The sequence below is a fragment of the Trachemys scripta genome, chromosome 12 (genome assembly GCF_013100865.1).
Source record: "Trachemys scripta elegans isolate TJP31775 chromosome 12, CAS_Tse_1.0, whole genome shotgun sequence".
NCBI lineage: Eukaryota > Metazoa > Chordata > Testudines > Emydidae > Trachemys > Trachemys scripta.
This window is the reverse complement of record NC_048309.1, coordinates 30,599,856-30,619,561: the sequence shown is the minus strand read 5'-3', so window position 1 is coordinate 30,619,561 and position 19,706 is coordinate 30,599,856. Positions and strand designations below refer to the sequence as shown.

At 46.1% G+C, this 19,706-nt stretch overlaps 1 protein-coding gene across 6 annotated transcripts in view; it reads left to right on the top strand.

Moving 5' to 3' along the window:
* The first annotated feature begins 1,691 nt into the window (after nucleotides 1-1,691).
* The window catches only part of RALGAPB (Ral GTPase activating protein non-catalytic subunit beta), a 135,483-nt gene continuing 117,468 nt past the window's right edge, over nucleotides 1,692-19,706 (top strand). For 2 of the 6 annotated variants that reach the window (XM_034788060.1, XM_034788058.1), the window contains exons 1-3: nucleotides 1,693-1,891; nucleotides 12,585-12,800; nucleotides 14,756-14,958. In XM_034788060.1, coding sequence (XP_034643951.1) covers nucleotides 12,615-12,800; nucleotides 14,756-14,958 — 389 coding nt within the window. In that variant the 5' untranslated portion in view covers nucleotides 1,693-1,891; nucleotides 12,585-12,614. Of the gene's footprint in view, nucleotides 1,892-12,584; nucleotides 12,801-14,755; nucleotides 14,959-19,706 lie in introns of all 6 variants that reach the window. The other 4 variants (XM_034788063.1, XM_034788061.1, XM_034788059.1 and 1 more) reach the window with 3 other exon arrangements.

The following is a 19,706-nucleotide window of genomic DNA, read 5'->3' as shown; positions in this document are numbered from 1 at the left end:
AAAAGGTCCCAAAGAGGGGATTGTTAGGTTGGGTTCACTTTCAGATGTTTTGTGACTACAAGAATCCATGTTGGTTCCAAAATGGAGTTTTATGCCCACATAAGCTATGGATTAATTTTCCCGCTCTTTTATTTCTCCTGGAGTTGTAAACAACTTCCAGTCAGAATGGTTTTTTTCCCTTTTCCTAAGGGGTTTCCCAGAAGGGGTTTCCCACCTTTTCTAAGGGGTTTCCCGGGCAAGTGTATAAAAGGCTGCCCCGGACAGGGCCTCAGGGCTGTCCATCTGAGTGACAGTCAGGGACGGTCATGGGTCTTACCTGCAGGAATCTATCCATCCTAGTGGTAGAAGGGTTAGGGATTTTCTCCAACAGCTTCCTCACCTGTAAAAAGAAGAAAGAAAAAGAAGAAACATCATCTCCTGAGTGTCCCATCTGTTCTGCTTTCCTGTGATCCCGAAGGAACATCAAGGGATGCCTCAACCTCCCACCCCGCCATAAACGTCTCCCCCTTATTCTCACAGATATTGTGGAGCACACAGCAAGCAGTAATAACGATGGGAATATTGGTTTTGCTGAGGTCTAAGCGAGTCAGTAAACTGCGTCAGTGCACTTTTAAATGTCCAAAGGCACATTCTACCACCATTCTGGCACTTGCTCAGCCTATAGTTGAACTGCTCCTTACTACTGTAGAGGCTTCATGAGCCATGGGAGCAAGGGGTAGGCGCGACCGCGCGGTGCTGCCGGCTGGTAGAGCAGCCTGAGGCAGAACCCTCCAGCACGCATGATATTCCAGGCAGGACTGAATCTCCATGAGACAAAACGTAAAGAAGAGAATGACCTGGAGTCACTCCCATTTATGTCCAGGCGCCCCTGACAGACCTTACCGAGGTCTGCCAGGAGCACCCATGTCTGTCCAGGCACCCCTGATGGACCCTGACGAGGTCGGCCAGGAGCACCCAGGAGACGACGACGACGGCTAGCAGTCATACTGCTGCCGCGAAGGCAAAGAGCTGCTGCTGTGTAGCAATGCAGTATCGCGTCTGCCAGCAGCACCTAGGAGACATACGGTGACGGTGAGCTGACGGGCTCCATGCTTGTCGTGGTATGTCATCTGCACGGGTAACGCAGGAAAAAAGGCAAGAAACAATTGTTTGCCGTTGCTTTCACGGAGGGATGGAGGGAGGGGCGATTGACGACATGTACCCAAAACCACCCGTGACAATGTTTTTGCCCCATCAGGCATTGGGAGTTCAACCAAGAATTCCAATGGGCAGCGGAGAGTGCAGGAACTGTGGGATAGCTACCCACAGTGCACTGCTCCGAAAGTCGACGCTAGCCTCGGTACTGTGGATGCACTCCGCCGACTTAATGCGCTTAGTGGGGACACACACAACTGACTGTATAAAATTGATTTCTAAAAAATCGACTTCTATAAAATTGACCTAATTTCGTAGCGTAGACATAAGGTAATCTGTGGGGCAACACTCCAGGGCGTGTCAAAGTGCGCAGTGTCCCTTTAAGAATAAACTAAAGGTGGGAAAGCGGGTTGACGGTATAAAATGCGCAAGCGCAAACGACTACGCTAGAGACTTATTTGACAACGAGGAAAATGTCACGCGCACGCGCACCTCCCAATAAGTGGAGCGCAGATAAGAGAGAACTTATTTCGCGAAGCAGGCAGTGTGTTGTAGTGCACGCGCCCTGTGTGCCAAGAAACCGGGTTCCCCAGGGTGAGTTTTCTGGCGCTGCCGGAAGTGTCCGGAGAGAGCCGAGCTGAGCGGAGCCTCCTGTGCTGTGTCGCCGGCCTCACCCACTGCGGGCACCATGGAGCCGGGCGCCTGAGGGCGGAGCGGTGCCCTGCCCCCGACATGCCAGCCGGGCCCATCGGCGCAGGTAACTGGCCCTCCCCTACGGGCGGGCAGCGACGGACCCTGGGCGCCCTTGCGGGGAGGGAGCGGGCCGGGCCGGGCCGCACAGCGGCAGCTTCCCTGGGGAGGCCCGGGCCGCGGGTGGGCCGTGTCCGTCCTCGGGCTGCGGGCGCCGCGGTGGCAGCAGGCCCTGGCCGAGTAGAGGGGCTGCGGCCGGCTGGGCCCGGCCCTGCGCAGGGTCGCTCCGGTGGCTGCGGGGTGTCGCCTGCTGCCCGCGCTGAGAGGTGCCAGCCCGCGGGCCGAGCCTCGGCGATGCCCGCGCCGACCGGGAGGCGCTGGCTCCGCGGCCCGAGCTCTCCGGGCCCGGGGACCCGCCCTGAGCGGGGTCCCGGGCCGCGAGGGGCGCGGCTCCCGCCGCAGCGAGTGGTGTTCCCTCGCTCCCGGGCCCGGCTCATCTCCGGAGGCAGCGCCTGTCGTGGGCACCCGGCTGGCCGCTGCCTGCCGGGGGCGGAGGGGCAGGTCCGCTGTGACTCTGGCAAAGCAGCAGGGGCTCAGGAGCGGGTCCCTGGGGACTGACGGGGGGTGGCGATTCTCAGCGGCCTCCTGTAGTCAGCGCGAGCAGCTGCCTACATCTCGGGCATGTTGGCAAATGCCTGCACTGAAGGTTATGGCTTAGGCTGAAGTGATACAATGAGAGCAAGAGGGTGGTGAGCAGAAAATGCTCGTGGACAGAGCATGAGGCAATGAACTAGAAGGGGGTTTGAGCAGATTATTAGGAGTCAGGGTTTAGCCTTCAGTTGGTTTATAATATAAAAGTGTATTGGGAGAGTACCTTGGAATTGTCAGACACCTTCTAGTCATAAGTAGCTGCAAAAGAGGATTCCCTCTTTGGTTAGGCCTTGGGCCAGCACCATTTGGGAAACCCAGGTGCCCCATGACCCAAACTGCTGGGAGAACTAAGCTGGGATTTCTGCGAAGGTGCTTGCTCTGAATCCTGCTGTGGGAAAGGAACTCAGTCTTTTATATTCGCTCTAGACTATTAAGTGTTATAAATTTTGAGGATTTGCCTTAACTAGCTATTGAAAGAGAGAGCGAGCTTTCTCTCGCTTCCCCTGTTCACAGCTTCTTGATTGCTGCAAGTCGGAGTACAGTGTGTGGTGATGGAGAAAGGAAGGTTTCAGAGTAGCAGCCGTGTTAGTCTGTATCCGCAAAAAGAACAGGAGTACTTGTGACACCTTAGAGACTAACAAATTTATTAGAGCATAAGCTTTCGTGGACTACAGCCCACTTCTTCGGTTTCTGTTACTTTCTCCTTTCATTAGGTTCCCCCGTGGATAACTTCAGTGCCTGCTTCTGTTGTTGCTGCTCAGAAAAACTATCTGCAGGAGGATGTTTTCATGATTCTTGATTTTCACAGCTGATATTCAGAACTGTGGGTATCAGTGAACTCTGCCGTTGTATGGCAAAGTTATGAGAATGGCAGAAGCATGGAAGGTGACTGTAGACTCAGAAAGACAGGTTTTTTTGATGGTATTAAGATTATCTCCAAGTTTTTAGATAATACTAAAACTATAAACCAGCTGCATCATTTCTTCTGTCTCTAAAGAATTAGGATTATTTACTCATGAATGGCTAAAGTGCTAGCTACAGAAATTTAGCTTACCTACTAATAGCCAAGTGTTCATTCTTGTGGCTAACTGATAAGATTCCCTCCCCCCGCATCTTCCTTCAGCTGAACTCAGCCAATCCTGTTAGAGATGAAGTGTTACCTCTAGCTGTCCCACTTCAGCATTGCTCCCTGCTACATCCAGGAGATTGGTCTGGGGGGTACAAGTCATAGTCCTAGAGCTTAAGGCCAGAAGGAACCACCAAACCATCTAGTCTGATGTCCTGTATAGCACAGGTCACCAACACCACCCAGCTAGGCTGACCAGATAACAAGTGTCAAAAATTGGGACAGGAGGTGGGGGGTAATAGGTGCCTATGTGAGAAAAAGACCCCAAAATTGGGACATCTGGTCACCCCTACACCCAGCACCTGCGCACTAAACCCAACAGTTGAAATCGGACCAAAATACTGTGGCCCTCTGGAGACTAGACCGTTATGTGCCACAGGCAGAGAATAGGAGGGACTGTGGTGCACCAATTCCTTATGGCCCTGTCGATAGTTGGGAAATGTTTAAGGTATACCAGGTAATCCTGGCAAGTGACCCGCATGCACATGCTGCAGAAGAAGATGAAACCTCCAAAGTCGCTGTCGGTCTGGCCTGGGGCAGAATTTTCTTCCTGACCCCCACATATGGCAATCAGTTAGATCCTGAGTATTTGAGCAAGAACTGGCCAGCCAAGCAGCTGAGAGAAAATGCTTGGTGCCATCTCCGAGCCCTGGCCCTCCCTGTCCAATGTCCCATCTCCAGCAATGGCCATCCTTGTCGCTTCAGAGGAAGGAGATTAAAATAAACAAACCCAGAATACACTGGGGGTGGGGTGGGGTGGGGGGAGGAATCCCTTCCTGATCCCTGCAGGTAGCTTTCAGGAATATAAGACATAAACCGGAAGTGAGCCTCAAGACTGCTCAGACTTGCCCCCTACCATCAGAAGCAACCATGTCATTCAATTGCACTCTTAATTGACAGAGAGATGAAGGTGGTGGGGAGAAATGTAGTGGTGTGATTTATAAATGGGAGCGCAAAACAAGATAAGGGGTAGAATTTTCAATACTGATTTAAGCACTTAGGAATCTAAGTCCGATTAACATTCAACGAGACTTAAGCCTTGTCTACGCTTTATTACATAAACTTAAAATTTTTCCACAGACCTGAACAATGTAGTTATGCCTTGAGCACCATAGTTAGGTCAATCTAACCCCTGGTGTAGATGTGCTAGGTTGATAGAATTCTGCTGTCGGCCTAGCTACTTCCTCTTGGAGAGGTGAATTAACGACATCAAGAGACAACCCCCTTCCGTCAATGTAGGATGTACTTACACTACAGCAGCACAGTTGCAGTGCCTTAACTGTGCAGCTGAAGCTGCTGTAGTGTAGACATACCCTTAGGCTCCTAGATGCAGAAACAGCATCTCCTGTGACAGTAAATGCATTTACTAAAGGGGCAGATTCCAGTACATTACAGGGGTAGTTAAAGTGGAATTGAAAGGGGGTGGGAAATAAAAAAGGAGAGAAGAGACTCCCTTCTTTTGGAATAAAATCTTCCAGAGTGCATCTTGAGCTCTCCAAAAGTTTGTATCAGGGGCCCCCAAACTTCTGCCATCCTGCCTTAAGAATTTAGTCTTGCACATCTGCCAGCTGACTTTCATTCTGTACCTACTCTAGCGTCAATCTTGTTACCCCCCCTGAAGCTTCCCATGAAGGCTTTGCCTCTCTATCCCAGTGGAATTCAGGCAGTTCCACATGTCCTAATATTTTGCCCTCCTATAGGGATTTTAATTTACTTGAGGATGTCAAATGGTTTTACAAACCATGTTAAATCTCCCAGCCCTCCTATGGTGTAGGTATGCACTATTATCCCATTTTACAGAGACTAGACACTGCATTTGAAATTTGATCTTAAAGTTCATCTCTATTTAGGAACCTAAATTAAGTGGTTTGATTTGGAAGTTAAGTGCCTGTAAAGTCCACTGAAGTAATTGGATATTGTAGGTGCTCAGCACCTCCAGAAACCAGGCCACTTTTTTTAAAGCAAAGTACCTTACAGATTTAGGAGCCTAGCTTGAGTTAGCCAGAGTTGAAGACTTTGGCCACAGTTGGTTGCCCAAGGCCTATCAGAGCAGGGAATAAAACCCGAATCTCTTTTGTTTTGTTTGTTTGTATATATAGGCTTCTCTCACAAGAACTGAAAGAGCAAGAAATCAGTGTTTTATGCTTGCTAAAAAGCAGTTGGGAAGTCTAGTTTTCGACTGACAAAACATTAATTTCTGATTGCAATGGTTTCTAAGATAACAGCTACTAAAATCATGCCAGAATTGAAATGGATATGGAGGAAGCAAGATGAAAATCCAAATGACCTGTCCTATTAAAATATTTTAATAGATCCCCAGTTTTAATAAAGTTCAACAAAAATATTTTAGCTTCAAAACCTCTCAATTGCTCCACTAAACAAAGTTATTATTTGTACCTCCTCTGTAGTTCCCTGTGAAATTTGAGAGGATGTTTTTTGTTCTGTGCTTCTTCTGAGGACATAAGCACTTCCTGTTTCCAAATTTGAGAGGCTATGAAATAGTTTAATGAAGTTAGGTGGAGAAAATATATTTCAGATGTTTTCTCTTTAACTTTGGGTGTTATTAGCAAGTTGAACTTGAAGAATGTTGTGATTATATCACTATGAAACTTGAATATCCTCCCAAGCTTCATAGGGACAGGGAGCTGGAGTACAAATATTAACTTTTATTTTGGACCAATTTTAGTGGCTTTATAAAGTTAAAATTCAAGAACACACCAAAATATAAAAATGGTGTGTGTGTAAAATATATATTTTAAAGTCTCATCTCAGTCAACTTGCCATGGCTATAAACCGTTTACAAATGCTTTATTGATCAGTAAACTCTTCCAGGCAATGGTCCTAGATTGATTACCAGAAAGAGATTTCCTCTTCCTGACACTCTTTCTGAGCACTATAAAATTGGCCGTATATGTATGGAATCTGAAAATCGTGTCTCAAATCTGACAAGATCTTTTTCGGCATCAGAGCAAGTTCTATTAGGCTTTTTGGATACCAAAGCACAAACTGTTTTAGAAATAGTTTCTTCTAATTAGAAGCCCAACAAACCGTAACAATCTTTACTTCTGCTGAGTGGCAGTTGAATATGAAAGTCTTTCTTGGCTTTTAGAAAATTTCTAGAAGGAAATTTCTAATTTGATCAATGCAGACAAGTATCCCACAGCGAAGTGTAAGCAGGGGCAAATGCGTTGTCATATAGGCTCTTAAGAAATACCATGAGATTGAATCCATTTAACCAAATAATCACAGCAGTCAAGAAAACCAAATTCTACCTAGTTTTTTGACAAGACTGACCAAAACAACCCTGTTACATAGGAAGACCAAAAAATTCTGATATGTAGCCATTATTAGATGCACATAAACTTGTAAATCCTTAAGATCAGGCAGTCAGCTGTGAGTACAGAGCACTGGAGAAGGCCCAGCCTTTTCTTGATTCCTGTCTTGCTCCTAGGACTGTCCTTTACCCACACACAGCAAAGTTACATCCTTCCTTTGTACATTTCTTCCCTTCATCCCTGGAAGACGGTAGGAGAAATCAAGCCAAAAATTGCTGTCTCTTTGCTCTGCTGCTAGGGAGGACGGAGCCAGTCATGGAGGCTGCAACTTGCTGGGGGTGTTGCTCCTAGTTTCGGTTATCTCATTCCCCAAGAATAGAATGATGGATTCTCAGAATAATCAGGATTTGGGATTTCCTGTCTTTCCTCCAAAGCTGGCACACTGATTGCATATGCCTTGTGTACGTGTGAATTATTTCGGTATAACCTAAGGTGTGAGTTTAAACTGATCTAGTTGTATTGGTATAATACCTCCACCCAGTGTGTGGGCACACTTACTGCAGTATGAGTCCTCTTTGGGGCAAGGAAGGTTACCATATGTTGCTTGTGAAGAAGTTTAAGCTAAAATGAAAAAAGCACTCTTCTAGTAGGCTACCTGCCCATATGGGGGTTTACCAGAATAATGCTATGTCTGTTACTGTGGTATCTGAGTGACTGTAGTTATTCCCCATAACACTCCTATGAGGTAGGGAAGTACACCGAAACAGTCTCTGCCTCGGGTCTCCTATCAAAAATAGGTGTTGCTAAGTGACTTGTCCAAGGTCCCTCATGAAGTGTGTGGCAAAGCAGGGGATGAACCCAAGTCTCCTGAGTGCCAGGCTAGCACCCTAATCACTGGACCTTACTGGTAGACAAGGCCTCAGTCCTAGACTAGTTGGCACCGTCTGCTTTCCTGACCACCTCTCCCCTGCTTCTACCTGTGGTTCATCCATTTTCCCCTTCAAAGAGCTGGCTGTCTCGTGATCATCCTCTTCTCTCCAAGCTTTAAGTCTCTGGCCACTGTGCTCTCACCACTTAAAAAAAAATAATAATAAAAAATTGCTTTCTTAGGAAGGTGTAGGGAGGGATATCTTCCCTGCAGACTCTATGCTCTGATGCATTTGATATTGACTTAATCAGCAGTGCATCTGACTCCTGCCTCAAACCAGGCAGCAATCGAGTCTGGAAAATAGCAAAATAAATATCAGACTTAGGCTTTCTACAATGCTCTTTGGGAATCCAGCATGGGGGGTTGCTAACCTGAGACTTTCCTAATTTACAAAGCTGTTTAGGTGGTGAGCCTGCTCTTTGAAAGGACTAGTCTCTCTGTAAGCCATGCCCTGTTGTTTGGTACTGGGCCAAGAGTCTCTTTTCTAGGGGAAAGGTTAAGTGCAAATGTTTTGAACAAATGGGCTTTTACTTCTCTTGGCTGGCAAGCCACACTTTAACCTTCACCTCTTTGTTTCCTGGAAGATGGGCTAGTGCAGTGATTCTCAACCTTTCCAGGCTTCTGTACTTCTTTCAGGAGTCTGATTTCAGCCTGGGTGGCAGGGGTTGGGCTTCGGCTTTGGCTTCAGCATGAATCTTAGCTTCGCGGGGGCCCTGCTTGCTACTCCCTAATGCTGGCCGTGCACTTGTGATTCTCTCCCCCCCCATTCCGCAACACCCCCCCCCCCAGCAATCGCCACCCCCATGTTGAGAAACACTGATCTAGTATATAGAGCAGTATAAACAAGTCACTATCTGTATGAAACTTTAGTTTTTTGTACTGTCTTCGCTAGTGCTTTTTATGTAGCCTGTTGTAAAACTAGACGACTGTCTAGACGAGCTGACATACCCCCTGGAAGACCTCTGTATACCCCCAGCAAGAACCACTGGATTAGTGTCTGCCCACAATTTTTAGGGATCTTAGGACTGTAAGCAGAGCTGTGAAATCCTGCCTCCTGTAGATCAAACTTAAACAAAACAAAACCCAAACGGTAAACCTTAATTGAAGGGAAGAGATCGGAGGCTTTTTTAACTGCTAATTGTAACTATTTGTGTTGGAACTGTAATTTAAAGCTTACCATGTGAGTTACTCAAAAACTGTAGCCCAAATCTTCAGCAGTGTGTATGCAACTCCAGAATGACACCAAAACTTCCATTTTAGAGAGATAAGACTTAGAAATAGCTTGCTCAACTGCACTCATTCCAGACTTAGCAGTGTCTTGACTTAGTTTTAGATCCTAGGAAAATGTTAGATTGATGGTACTTTTTTCTTTATGATGAAAGTAATTAAGATGAGACTCTATTACTGAACTCTTAAAATCAGGGCTTTGGAGCGGAGCCCGGCGCTGGAGCTGCAGGTTTTTGCCTGGAGCTGGAGCGGAGCCGCAGCACAGCTCCAAAGCCCTGCTTAAAACGTTACGTTGATTCTGTTGAACATATTTTTTTAAGTCTTCCGCTTAGGATTCAGGGCTGCAAACTGAACATTATTATCTTCAGATCAAACATCTGAATCTCTTTTCACCTACTTGAATTTTGCAAATTAATGCTAATCATAAGCGTGGAGGACACTACAAACTATGGAGAACTTGTCTCCATGGGGAAATTTGAACGATCAGTGGGGCCACTGGATGATTGAGATGCTAAAGGAACACTTAAAGAAGACAAAGTCGTTATAGAGAAACTAAATAAATTGTTTGCATCAGTCTTCACTGCAGAGGGTGTGATGGAGATTCTTACACCTGAGCCATTCTTTTTAGGTGACAAATCTGAGGAACTGTCCCAGATTGAGGTGTCAATAGAGGAGGTGTTTGGAACAGTTTGAGCAATTAAACAGTAATTAGTCATCAGGACCAGATGGTATTCACCAAGAGTTCTGAAGGAACTCAAATATGAAATTGCAGAACTACTAACTGTGATATGTAACCTATCATTTAAATCTGCTTCTGTACCAGGTGACTGGAGGATAGCTAATGTGACACCAATTTCTGAAAAAGGCTTACCAGTCTGTAATTGCCAGGATTGCCTCTGGAGCCTAACCTCATTTCCAAGCAAATTGGTTGAAACTATAGTAAAGAACAGAATTAACAGATGAACATGATTTGTTGGGGAAAAGTCAACACAACTTTTGCGAAGCGAAATCATGCCTCACCAATCTATTAGAATTCTTTGAGGGGGGTCAAGAAACGTGGATAAGGGTGACCCAGTGCATATAATGTACTTAGACTTTCAGAAAGCCTTTGACAAGGTCCCTCACCAAAGGCTCTTAAGCAAAGTAAGCAGTCATGGGGTAAGAGGGAAGGTCCTCTCATGGATCAGTAAATGGTTAAAAGACAGAAAACATAGAGTAGGAATAAATGGTCAGTTTTCAGAGTGGAGAGAGGTAAATAACAGTGTTCTGCAGGGGTCTGTACTGGGAGCAGTGATGTTCAACATATTCATAAATGATCTGGAAAAAGGGGTGAACAGTGAGGTGGCAAAATTTGCAGATGATACAAAATTGCTCAAATAGTTAAATCCAAAGCACACTGTGAAGAGTTACAAAGGGATCTCGCAAAACTGGGTGACTGGGCAACAAAATGGCAGCTGAAATTCATTGGTGATAACTGCAAAGTAATGCACGTTGGAAAACAAAATCCCAACTATACATTAGCTGTTACCGCTCAAGAAAGATCTTGGAGTTGTTGTGGATAGTTCTTTGAAAACATGCTCAATGTGCAGCGGCAGTCAAAGCTAACAGTGTTAGGAACCATTAGGAAAGGGATAGGGAGTAAGACAGAAAATATCAGCATGCAACTATATAAATGCATCTTGAATACTGCATGCAGATCTCAAAGATATATTGGAAAGGTTCAGAGAACGGCAACAAAAATGATTAGGGGTATGTGGAACAACTTTAGTATGAGTAGAGGGTAAAAAGACTGGGACTTTTCAGCTTGGAAAAGAGCTGATTAAGGGGGGAATATGATAGAGGTCTATAAAATCTTGATTGGTGTGTAGAAGGTGAATAAGGAAATGTTGTTTTACTCCTTCACATAACACAAGAACCAGGGTCAAGCAATGAAATTAATAGGCATAGGGTTTAAAACCAACAAAAGGAAGTACTGTTTCGCACAGTGTACTGTCCACGTGTGGAACTCTTTGCCAGGGGATGTTGTGAAGGCCAAAACTATAACAGGTTCAAAAAAACTAGATGCAAGTTCTTGTAGGATTGGTCCATCAGTAGTTATTAGTCAAGGTTGGCAGGGATGCAATCCCATGCTCTGTGTCCTCCTAAGCCTCTGCCTGAAGCTGGGAGTGGATGATGGGATGGATAACTTGATGATTACCTGTGCTACTCATTCCTTCTGAAGCAGCTGTCATTGGCCACTGTCAGAAGACAGTATACTGGGCTAAATGGACGATTGGTCTAATCCAGTCTGACAGTTATGTTCTTAATTTATTGGCATAATTATACTATTCTAGTTATACTGGTATAGCTAACTGCATGGATTCTTATTCCAGAATAAGTGTGTTCACACAAGGAGTTAAGCTAGTAAATGTCCATGTATAGACAAGCTCTCAGAGAACAGAGAATAAAATCAAGACCACTGAATGTTGTATGTGTTTATTTACGACTAGACTATTGGTTTTGATTACTTGTATTGCAGTAGCACTTATTGGCCCCATTGTGCTAGGCATAGTACATGTGTGTACCTTCCTCCCTCCTTCCTTGGAAAAGACAGTCTCTACCCCCAAGAGTATACAGTCTAAGTGACTGGTATATGTGAAATACTGCTGTTTGGTATACTTTATTAATATACTGTACTTAATATGTATGCGCATGTAGTGAAGTCGTGATATGAGACATCACAACAGATCTTGTAGAGCAGTGGAAATTGACTCTTTCCTTTTGAGTGTCATTGGGTTTGTGGATTAGTGAAATGAGAACTGAATGAGGTTTTAAAGCTTTTTTTTCTGGAGGTTCACTTTTGATTAATTTGCAACAAAAGAGGGGGCTTATTCAAGTGGAACATTAGTTGGAGAGTGCACACTACAATTCACTCATTTTCTTAGCCAACTCTTTCCCAGTAGCCCCGGATCCTTTTCCTGTAAAGGGGCATAATTTAACTTGCCTTCCCACAAGATCATCTCTACAGATCTTCTTAACATTTTAATAGCCTGCCATTTCCTTGACATCTGTCATGTGTCCTTTCCTTGGCATCATGGGTGTTGCCAGGAACTAATATGTAGACATGTACATTGGGGCCTGCGCTTGAATTCAGAGTACTTCTGAAATTGACCTCCATTCAAGTGAAAAGAGGTGTTCGAGTAAGAGCAGTGTCTGTTCCATAACTGCTGGGAAAGAGCAGGGGTCATTTCAAGTGACTGGACCATCGATATAATGCAGGAGAGGTCTTAAGATTGATGTCTGATTTCTAATTTCTACCTGTAATGAAATCATTTATGAACAAATTCTATATAGTGAATATACTGGTTTACTGGGCTGTATTAGAGACCTCTTGGAGTTGAATGGCTGCGGTTATTTTTTTTTTCCCTTTCTTTTCTTTCCAGTTCTCCATGGGGGTGAAGCATTCATATGCATTTTTAAATGTGTAATGGGCTATGTTCTATGTCGTCTAGCCAGAGTTCTATTAATGTGTACCATAAGCATATATAATAATTGCTTCTTTCTCTTCTTCCAGGTATTGCTTGGTGTGTAGCATAGAGGCACTATGTACTCAGAGTGGAGGTCCCTGCATCTTGTTGTCCAAAATGATCAGGGTCACACGAGTGTACTTCACAGCTATCCTGATAACGTGGGAAGAGAGGTGGCAAATGCAGTGGTGCGTCCTCTTGGGCAAGCCTTAAATACACCATCGGCAGCTGGGAGCGAGAGTTTACTAAAAACAGATAAAGAAGTAAGTGTTTCTCTACAGGGGTTCTGGTTCTGTTCACATGTTAACTGCCATGTAGCTGATCTATGTAGCTTTCTGCAGTGAACTTTGAATTTTTTAAATAATCCAAGCTTTCTGAAGTACATTTCAAGTCCTAAACTTGTGATCTATAGTAGGCTTTTCCCAACAGCTAATTCATAGCATAAGTAAATTCCATTACTTTCCTCACCAGTGAATTATGTTTTCTATGAAATACATAGCTCTCCAGACAAGTAAGGTTCTCCAGCTATTAAAATTTTATTAATTGCTAAATTCCTTGTTTTCAGTTTGGGCCAACTTCTCAGAACTTATGGCACAATAGACAAATATTGAATGTCCGTTCTCAGTCATATAACCAATATGTGCACTGTCTTTACCTACTACAGTATACATATACTTCTTTCTCAGTATTATGGGTATTTAATCTTCCTAACAATATATTAACCTGTCGTTCAGTCTTGCACTGTGTTAAAAAGTATGAAGGGCTGTTGTCAAATTGCAGGTAGGCTAAACTGACAGTTTAATGCACACTGAAAGTGCTTAAAGTCTTGATTATCTTAAGAATGAAATAAACTTCATGAGGCTGTGATGTCATGTCAGTGTGTCATACTAATAACAAACGGCAGCAGAAGGCAGAACTAGTAACAGTAGCAAATTATGTATTGTTATAAAGTGCAAACTTTAGTTGGAAAACCAGCTGAATAGCATTGTAAGCTAGTACAGTAAAAGCTGTTTTATCTGGCACTTCCCCAACCAGACAATTCTATAAACCAGCATTTCTGATCTTAATTGAAATTCCAGTTTATAGTCTGGTTGGAGCAGGGCTGGCAGGGGGGGGTTGCAGGAGGGGGTGTGGAGCGCAGGCTCTGGGAGGGAGTTTGAGTGTGGGAGGGGACTTGGGCAGGGGGTTGTGGTGCAGGAGTGGGAATCTGGGCAGTGCTCACCACAGGCAGCTCCCTACAAGTGGCCACATATCCTGGCTGCTCCTAGGTGGAGGTGCAGCAGGCAGCTCCACATGCTGCCCCTGCCTCACCCCGAGCACTAGCTCTGCAGCTCTCATTGGCTGGGAACCGTGGCCGATGGTAGCTGCAGGGGTGGTGGCCGCAGGTGAGGCAGTGCACAGAGCCGCCTGCCATGCCTCCACCTAGGAGCAGTGAGGACAAGTCGCCGATTGCAGGGAGCTGCCCGAGGTAAGTGGCAGCCACAACCCCCTCCCCCTTTTCAGATCTGGCACCGTGCACTCCCATGTCCTAACCCACTGCCCCAAGCTCCCTCCTGCACCCAAACTCCCTCCCTCTTAGTTAACCGGCATTTTTCACTTACTGGCACCCCCCATTTCCCCCAACATGCTGGATAAAACTGCTTTTCCTGTGTGTTGCTTTTGTTTCCGTGTTAAGTCTGGTAGGTAGCATGATTTACAATCTGTAAATTGGGGTTTGTTTAAAAAGTTTCTTTAAAGTTGTGGGCCATCCCCACAAACCCCTTGTGATGGTGTGGGTGTGTCCCGCCTTAATTCCTATAATTAGGGAGGCCTGGGTTTGCTTTTATAGCCCAAGGCAAGGAGAAGCCAACACACACTAACTGAATACCATGTCACCTTTTTAGTAAAACTGCAGGACAGGAGTGATTGCAAGCCTGCCTGGCTTCTGCTCCCTGCCCTTCCCATTCTATATAGCTTGACATGAGGGTGTAGCAGGGCCTCCTTGATTATCCCCAAGCTGCAAGCTCCAGCCTGTCCCTTAAGGGAAACTGTCCCTTTATATATGTTATAAGCACACACAGCCTGAAATACTACTTGAAGGGATGCATATGTGCATATATTATTTCTAAAAGCTAAAAAGGGGTGCTATTGGCACCATTGGGCTTGTTTAGGAACATGTAGACATGCTCTTATGTTTGGTACATACAGTATTTTAACAACCTTCCCTTTCTTTGTTTAGGTAAAATGGACCATGGAGGTGGTTTGTTATGGACTGACCCTCCCATTGGAGGGCGATACTGTGAAGTATTGTGTTGATGTATATACTGACTGGATTATGGCTCTTGTATTACCTAAAGACTCCATTCCTTTACCTGTTATTAAGGAACCAAATCTTTATGTTCAGAGCATTCTCAAACATCTACAAAATCTCTTCGTACCAAGGTGAGGCGCAGATCTGTAGCAACTGAGGAGGGAAGAGACTGGGTCTGGGCTTCTCTGCTATAGTCATGTAGTTCTTTTGCCAGAAAGGCCAGCAGTTTTATTTTACTACAAATCCTACTCTGGTTTGGCTAGCAAATGAAACTATGATTTATTACTTGTCTCTGCTGCAAAACACAACTGGCTCTGAAGTTAGGAGGTGGGTGGCCACTCTAATTTGTTGCAGCTTTGAATTGCAAACTAGGCAGCTGCTTTTGCTACCATGGTTAGACAACTTAATTTGCAAATCAGTCCTTGACTTACACACTAAACATTTCTTACAAGAACTATGTCCATGGATAGTTGCGTGATTTGGGGGGCAAAAACATTGAAAAATGTTGTTGGACAACATCAGATCACCCTGCTGGGCTTTTGGGGTGTGGTTTCAAAAACAGAAAACCAAAAAGCACTTATCAGCTTCAATCAACAGAGGATGATACTGAAGACTGCCAAATAAGTGCAAAGCACCTGAGACTGAGCAGATTAAGAAATGAGAAACTTGTGTATTGCATCCAAATGTAAGATCATTATACATAGGTCCTACAAGGTGGGTGTCTGTATCCTGGAATGCAATTCCATTGAAAAGGATTTAGGATCTTGGTAGATAACCAAGGGAATGTGAGCTCCCAGTGTAGCTCTGTAGCTAAGAGGGCAAACACGATTCTTGGATAGGTGGTGGTTGTCAGCATTATCTTCGGTGATGAACAGTGGTAATATGCTTTGTCCTTTCTATGTTGAATGCATATGTAGCTCAATATCGAGGAAGGGATTACAGTCTGTCTGCTGAAGCTGCTGCTGTTTACAACTCCGCCTCTGTACTTCAAGAGCCATACTGTGATTAGTCTCTGAATACCCTATTGCTGACTACTGCTTGTCAGGTGATCTATCTGTTACTGATGACTCTCAGCTGTTGACGTCAATGATGCACTGCTTCAAGTTATGCTTCAGTGTGTCTATGAAGCATTTCTTCTGGCCATCTTGTGTGTGGTTACCTACTTCCAGTTTGCTGTACAGCAGCTGCTTTGGCATTCTGGTGTCATTCATCCTGAACACATGACCAATGGAGTGTAACTGTGATGCAATGAGCATGGCTTCAATCCCTGTGGAGTGGCTGCATTCCAGAACTTTATTCTGCTGTTTGATGCAGAGTATGGTATGCAGTTGTCATAAATGGAATTTATCTAGAATGGGGTGGGCAAACTTTTTGGGCCGAGGGCAACATCTGGGTGGGGAAATTGTATGCAGGGCAGGGGGTTGGGGTGTGGGAGGAAGTGCAGGTGTGGGAGGGGGTGCAGTGTGCAGGAAGGGGCTCAGGGCAAGGGATTGGGGCAGAGGAGGAGTGCAGGGTATATGAGGGGGCTCAGTGTAGGGGGTTGGGTGCAGTAGGAGTGTGGAGTGCAGGAGGGGGCTCGGCAGGGGATTGGGGTGGACAGGGGTGCAATAGGGAGCTCAGGGCAGTTGGTTGGAGTGCAGGAGGGGTGTAGGGTGTAGGAGGGGGCTCAGGGCAGGGAGTTGGGGTGCAAGGTGCAGGCAGGGGCTTAGGGCAGGGAGTTGGGGTGGGGGGTGGGGTGCAGGAGGAGCTCTGGCCCAGCGACTCTTACCTAAAGCAGCTCTGAGGTGGCAGCGGCGCACACTGGGGCCCGGGCAGGCTCCCTGTATGCCTGCCCTGTCCCCAGCCCCATGCCACTCCAGGAAGTGCTGCAGCCCCTGCGGGAGGTGGGGCGGAGGGCTCCGCATGTGCTGCCCTTGCTGCACCTCCAGGTACCTCCCATTGGCTCCGGCCAATGGGAGCTGGAGATGGGGGGGGGGGGGGGGGGGGCGGCGGGGGGGGGGGGGCACCCAGCGGGCCCCCCGCCCCCCCCCCCCGGGCCCGGGGCCGGGGGGGGGGGGGGGGGGGGGGGGGGGAACAGTGCCTGGAGGCAAGGGCAACGCACAGAGCGCTCTGCCCCCCTCCCTGCCCAGGGGCTGCAGGGATGTGGTGCTGGCTGCTTCTGAGAGGGGCGCGCGGGGCCCACGGCACCACGGTGGGCAATCCTGCAGGCCAGATCCAGAGCCCTGAAGGCCCAGATCTGGCCTGCGGGCTGTAGTTTTCCCACCCCTGATCTAGAAGCTTGATGTGATGCAGGGCTCGCACTTATAAAACAAATTGGACAGCACATCTGCTTTAATCTCTTAGCTTTGTTTGAAGCTTAATACAGTATTGCTGCCAGATTCTGCCTGATAGTCTGCCAATGAGGAACTGGTTTTGTTAATGCAACTTGTCAGCTCCTTGTCTAGAGTAGCATCATTCACCAATATGCTGCCAAGATAGCAGAAGCCTGTAACAGCATTCAGCTGTGTGTTGCTGATGGTGACTTCTGGTTTCTTGTAGGGTTTCCTGGTGGAGGTTGATACGTGACTTCTTTATTATTTAAAAAAAAAAAAAAGCCTCTTTTTGTAGACTCTACAATTTTGTCTGTAATAAATTGTATATCTTCTTGAGTAGGTCTCTCTAGAGTGCAGTCATTCACATACAGCAGCTCATCAACAGCTGCCTCAGATCTTGGTGGAGGGTTGCAGCATGTTTAGGTTGAATAATTTTTCCAGAGGATAGGAAAGCTATCCTGATACCAAGTATCAGAGGGGTAGCCGTGTTAGTCTGAATCTGTAAAAAACAGCAGAGGGTCTTGTGGCACCTTATATACTAACAGACGTATTGGAGCATAAGCTTTTGTGGGTGAATGCCAGGCATCTGAAGTGGGCATTCACCCACAAAAGCTTATGCTCCAATACGTCTGTTAGTCTATAAGGTGCCACAAGACCCTCTGCTGTTTTATCCTGATACCAGCATTCGGGTCTCTTGTAGCATCACTTAGTGTTGCTGCATAGAAGACTTTGAACAGGATTGGATTAATTATGCAGCCCAACTTACCCATTTCCTATCACTAATGTTCATACTGAACGGATGTGCACAGACTCATCTGAGCATTTCATTATGCCATAGCCTCAGAATGTTGGTGAATTTTTCTGGATAACCAAACTTATGTAATAGTTGCCAAAGTCCAGATCTGCTGTCAGTGTCAAATGCTTTAGCCAAGTTAATGAAGACAGGTGTAAAGGTTCTCTTGCTGTTCTCTGCATTGCTCCTGCATCTGACTAGCTACAAATGTCTGCTGTTCCTTGCATTGTCCTGAAACAGCATTGTGAGTCTGATAGCACACCATTAGCGATGTTGCATAGCAGACAGAGTACTCTGTCCAGAATCGTTCCAGTGCTCGTAAGTAATGAGATACTGTGATAGTTGCCACAGTTGGACTTTCACCTTTCCTCTTGTATGTGGTGACAATGGTGGCATCGTTGAAGTCTTTCAGTACTCTGTATAGTGAATCTCCATGTAGTTGTCTCAGTAAGGTCTCTCCTCAGTGCTTGACTATTTCTGCAGGAATACCATCAGATCCCTGCAGTTCCTCATGGCACTGACTGCAGTGCCGACTCCATCAAGGGATCGGGCTGTGTCCATGTTAGCAGATCCACTGCTCTTATTTGTGCCTCGTCTACAGCGTTGGCTGGTGTGTTCAGAACAGGGATCTGAAACTTTTGGCATGCAGCCCGCCAGGTTTGTTTGGCCAAACCTGCAGACGCAGCAAGTAATCGCAGCTCCCGCTGGCCACAGTCCGTCATTCCAGGCCAAAGGGGGCTGCGGGAAGCCACGGCCACATTGGCCGCAGTTTGACACTCTAGGCCAGTTGGAGCTGCGATCAGCCAAACCTGCGGACGCGGCAGGTAAACAAACCGTCCCGTCCCGCTAGGGTGCTTACCCTGGCAGGCCCTGTGCCAAAGGTTGCCGATCTCTGGTTCAGAAGATCACTGAAATGCTGTTGGCATCCCTGATAGGATGTCTCCTTTGTTGGTGATCAGCGATAAGCTGTCTGCACTCTTTAAAGGCACTGTAGTGGTGTGTGTAGAACCATATACATCTTTCAAAGCAGCATAGAAGTCTTTGGTCTTGTGACTAAGGCTAAGACTTTGTCATGGTTATTTTTAGTAAAAGTCATGAACAGTTGTGGGCAATAAACAAAAATTCACAGAAGCTGTGGCCTGTCTGACTTTACTAAAAATAACCAGGGGGGAAGAACTGGCAGGTGAGCAGAGGATGAATTAGTAGCGGTTGGATTTCTGAGTCATTCTCATCATACCAGGCTTGGGGATGTCATTTTGCTGTACCCAAGATGGCAAAAGCTGCTTAATGTATAGTATTGTGAAGAGCTGCCCATTCACTGTTTACATTAGCACTAGAAGTCAAGCCAGCAAGGTCAGGCAGAGCTGCTCTGATGTTTGTTGCAGAGCTGCGCTTATGTAGCTTCATCTTGTAATTGCTATATGTTGAGCTATCTGATCGGTTTAAATCGGTGGTGGGCAACCTGCGTCCGGTCATTGGCCGCAAGACAGTGTTTACATTGACCTTTCCGCAGCTCCCATTGGCCAGAAATGGCAAACTGTGGCCACTGGGAGCTGCGGACGGCCAATGTAAACACTGTCTCGTGGCCCGCCAGCAGATTACCCTGACGGCCTGTAGGTTGCCCACCACTGATTTAAATAATGACTTGCGGTGTGCTTACCATATTAACAAATAAAATTTTGGAGCATATCATGCGATGGTCTATCCTGTGCAAGGCTGCAGTTATTCATGCGTCCTGTAGATCTTGCTGCCAGATGATAGTATAGTCAATAAG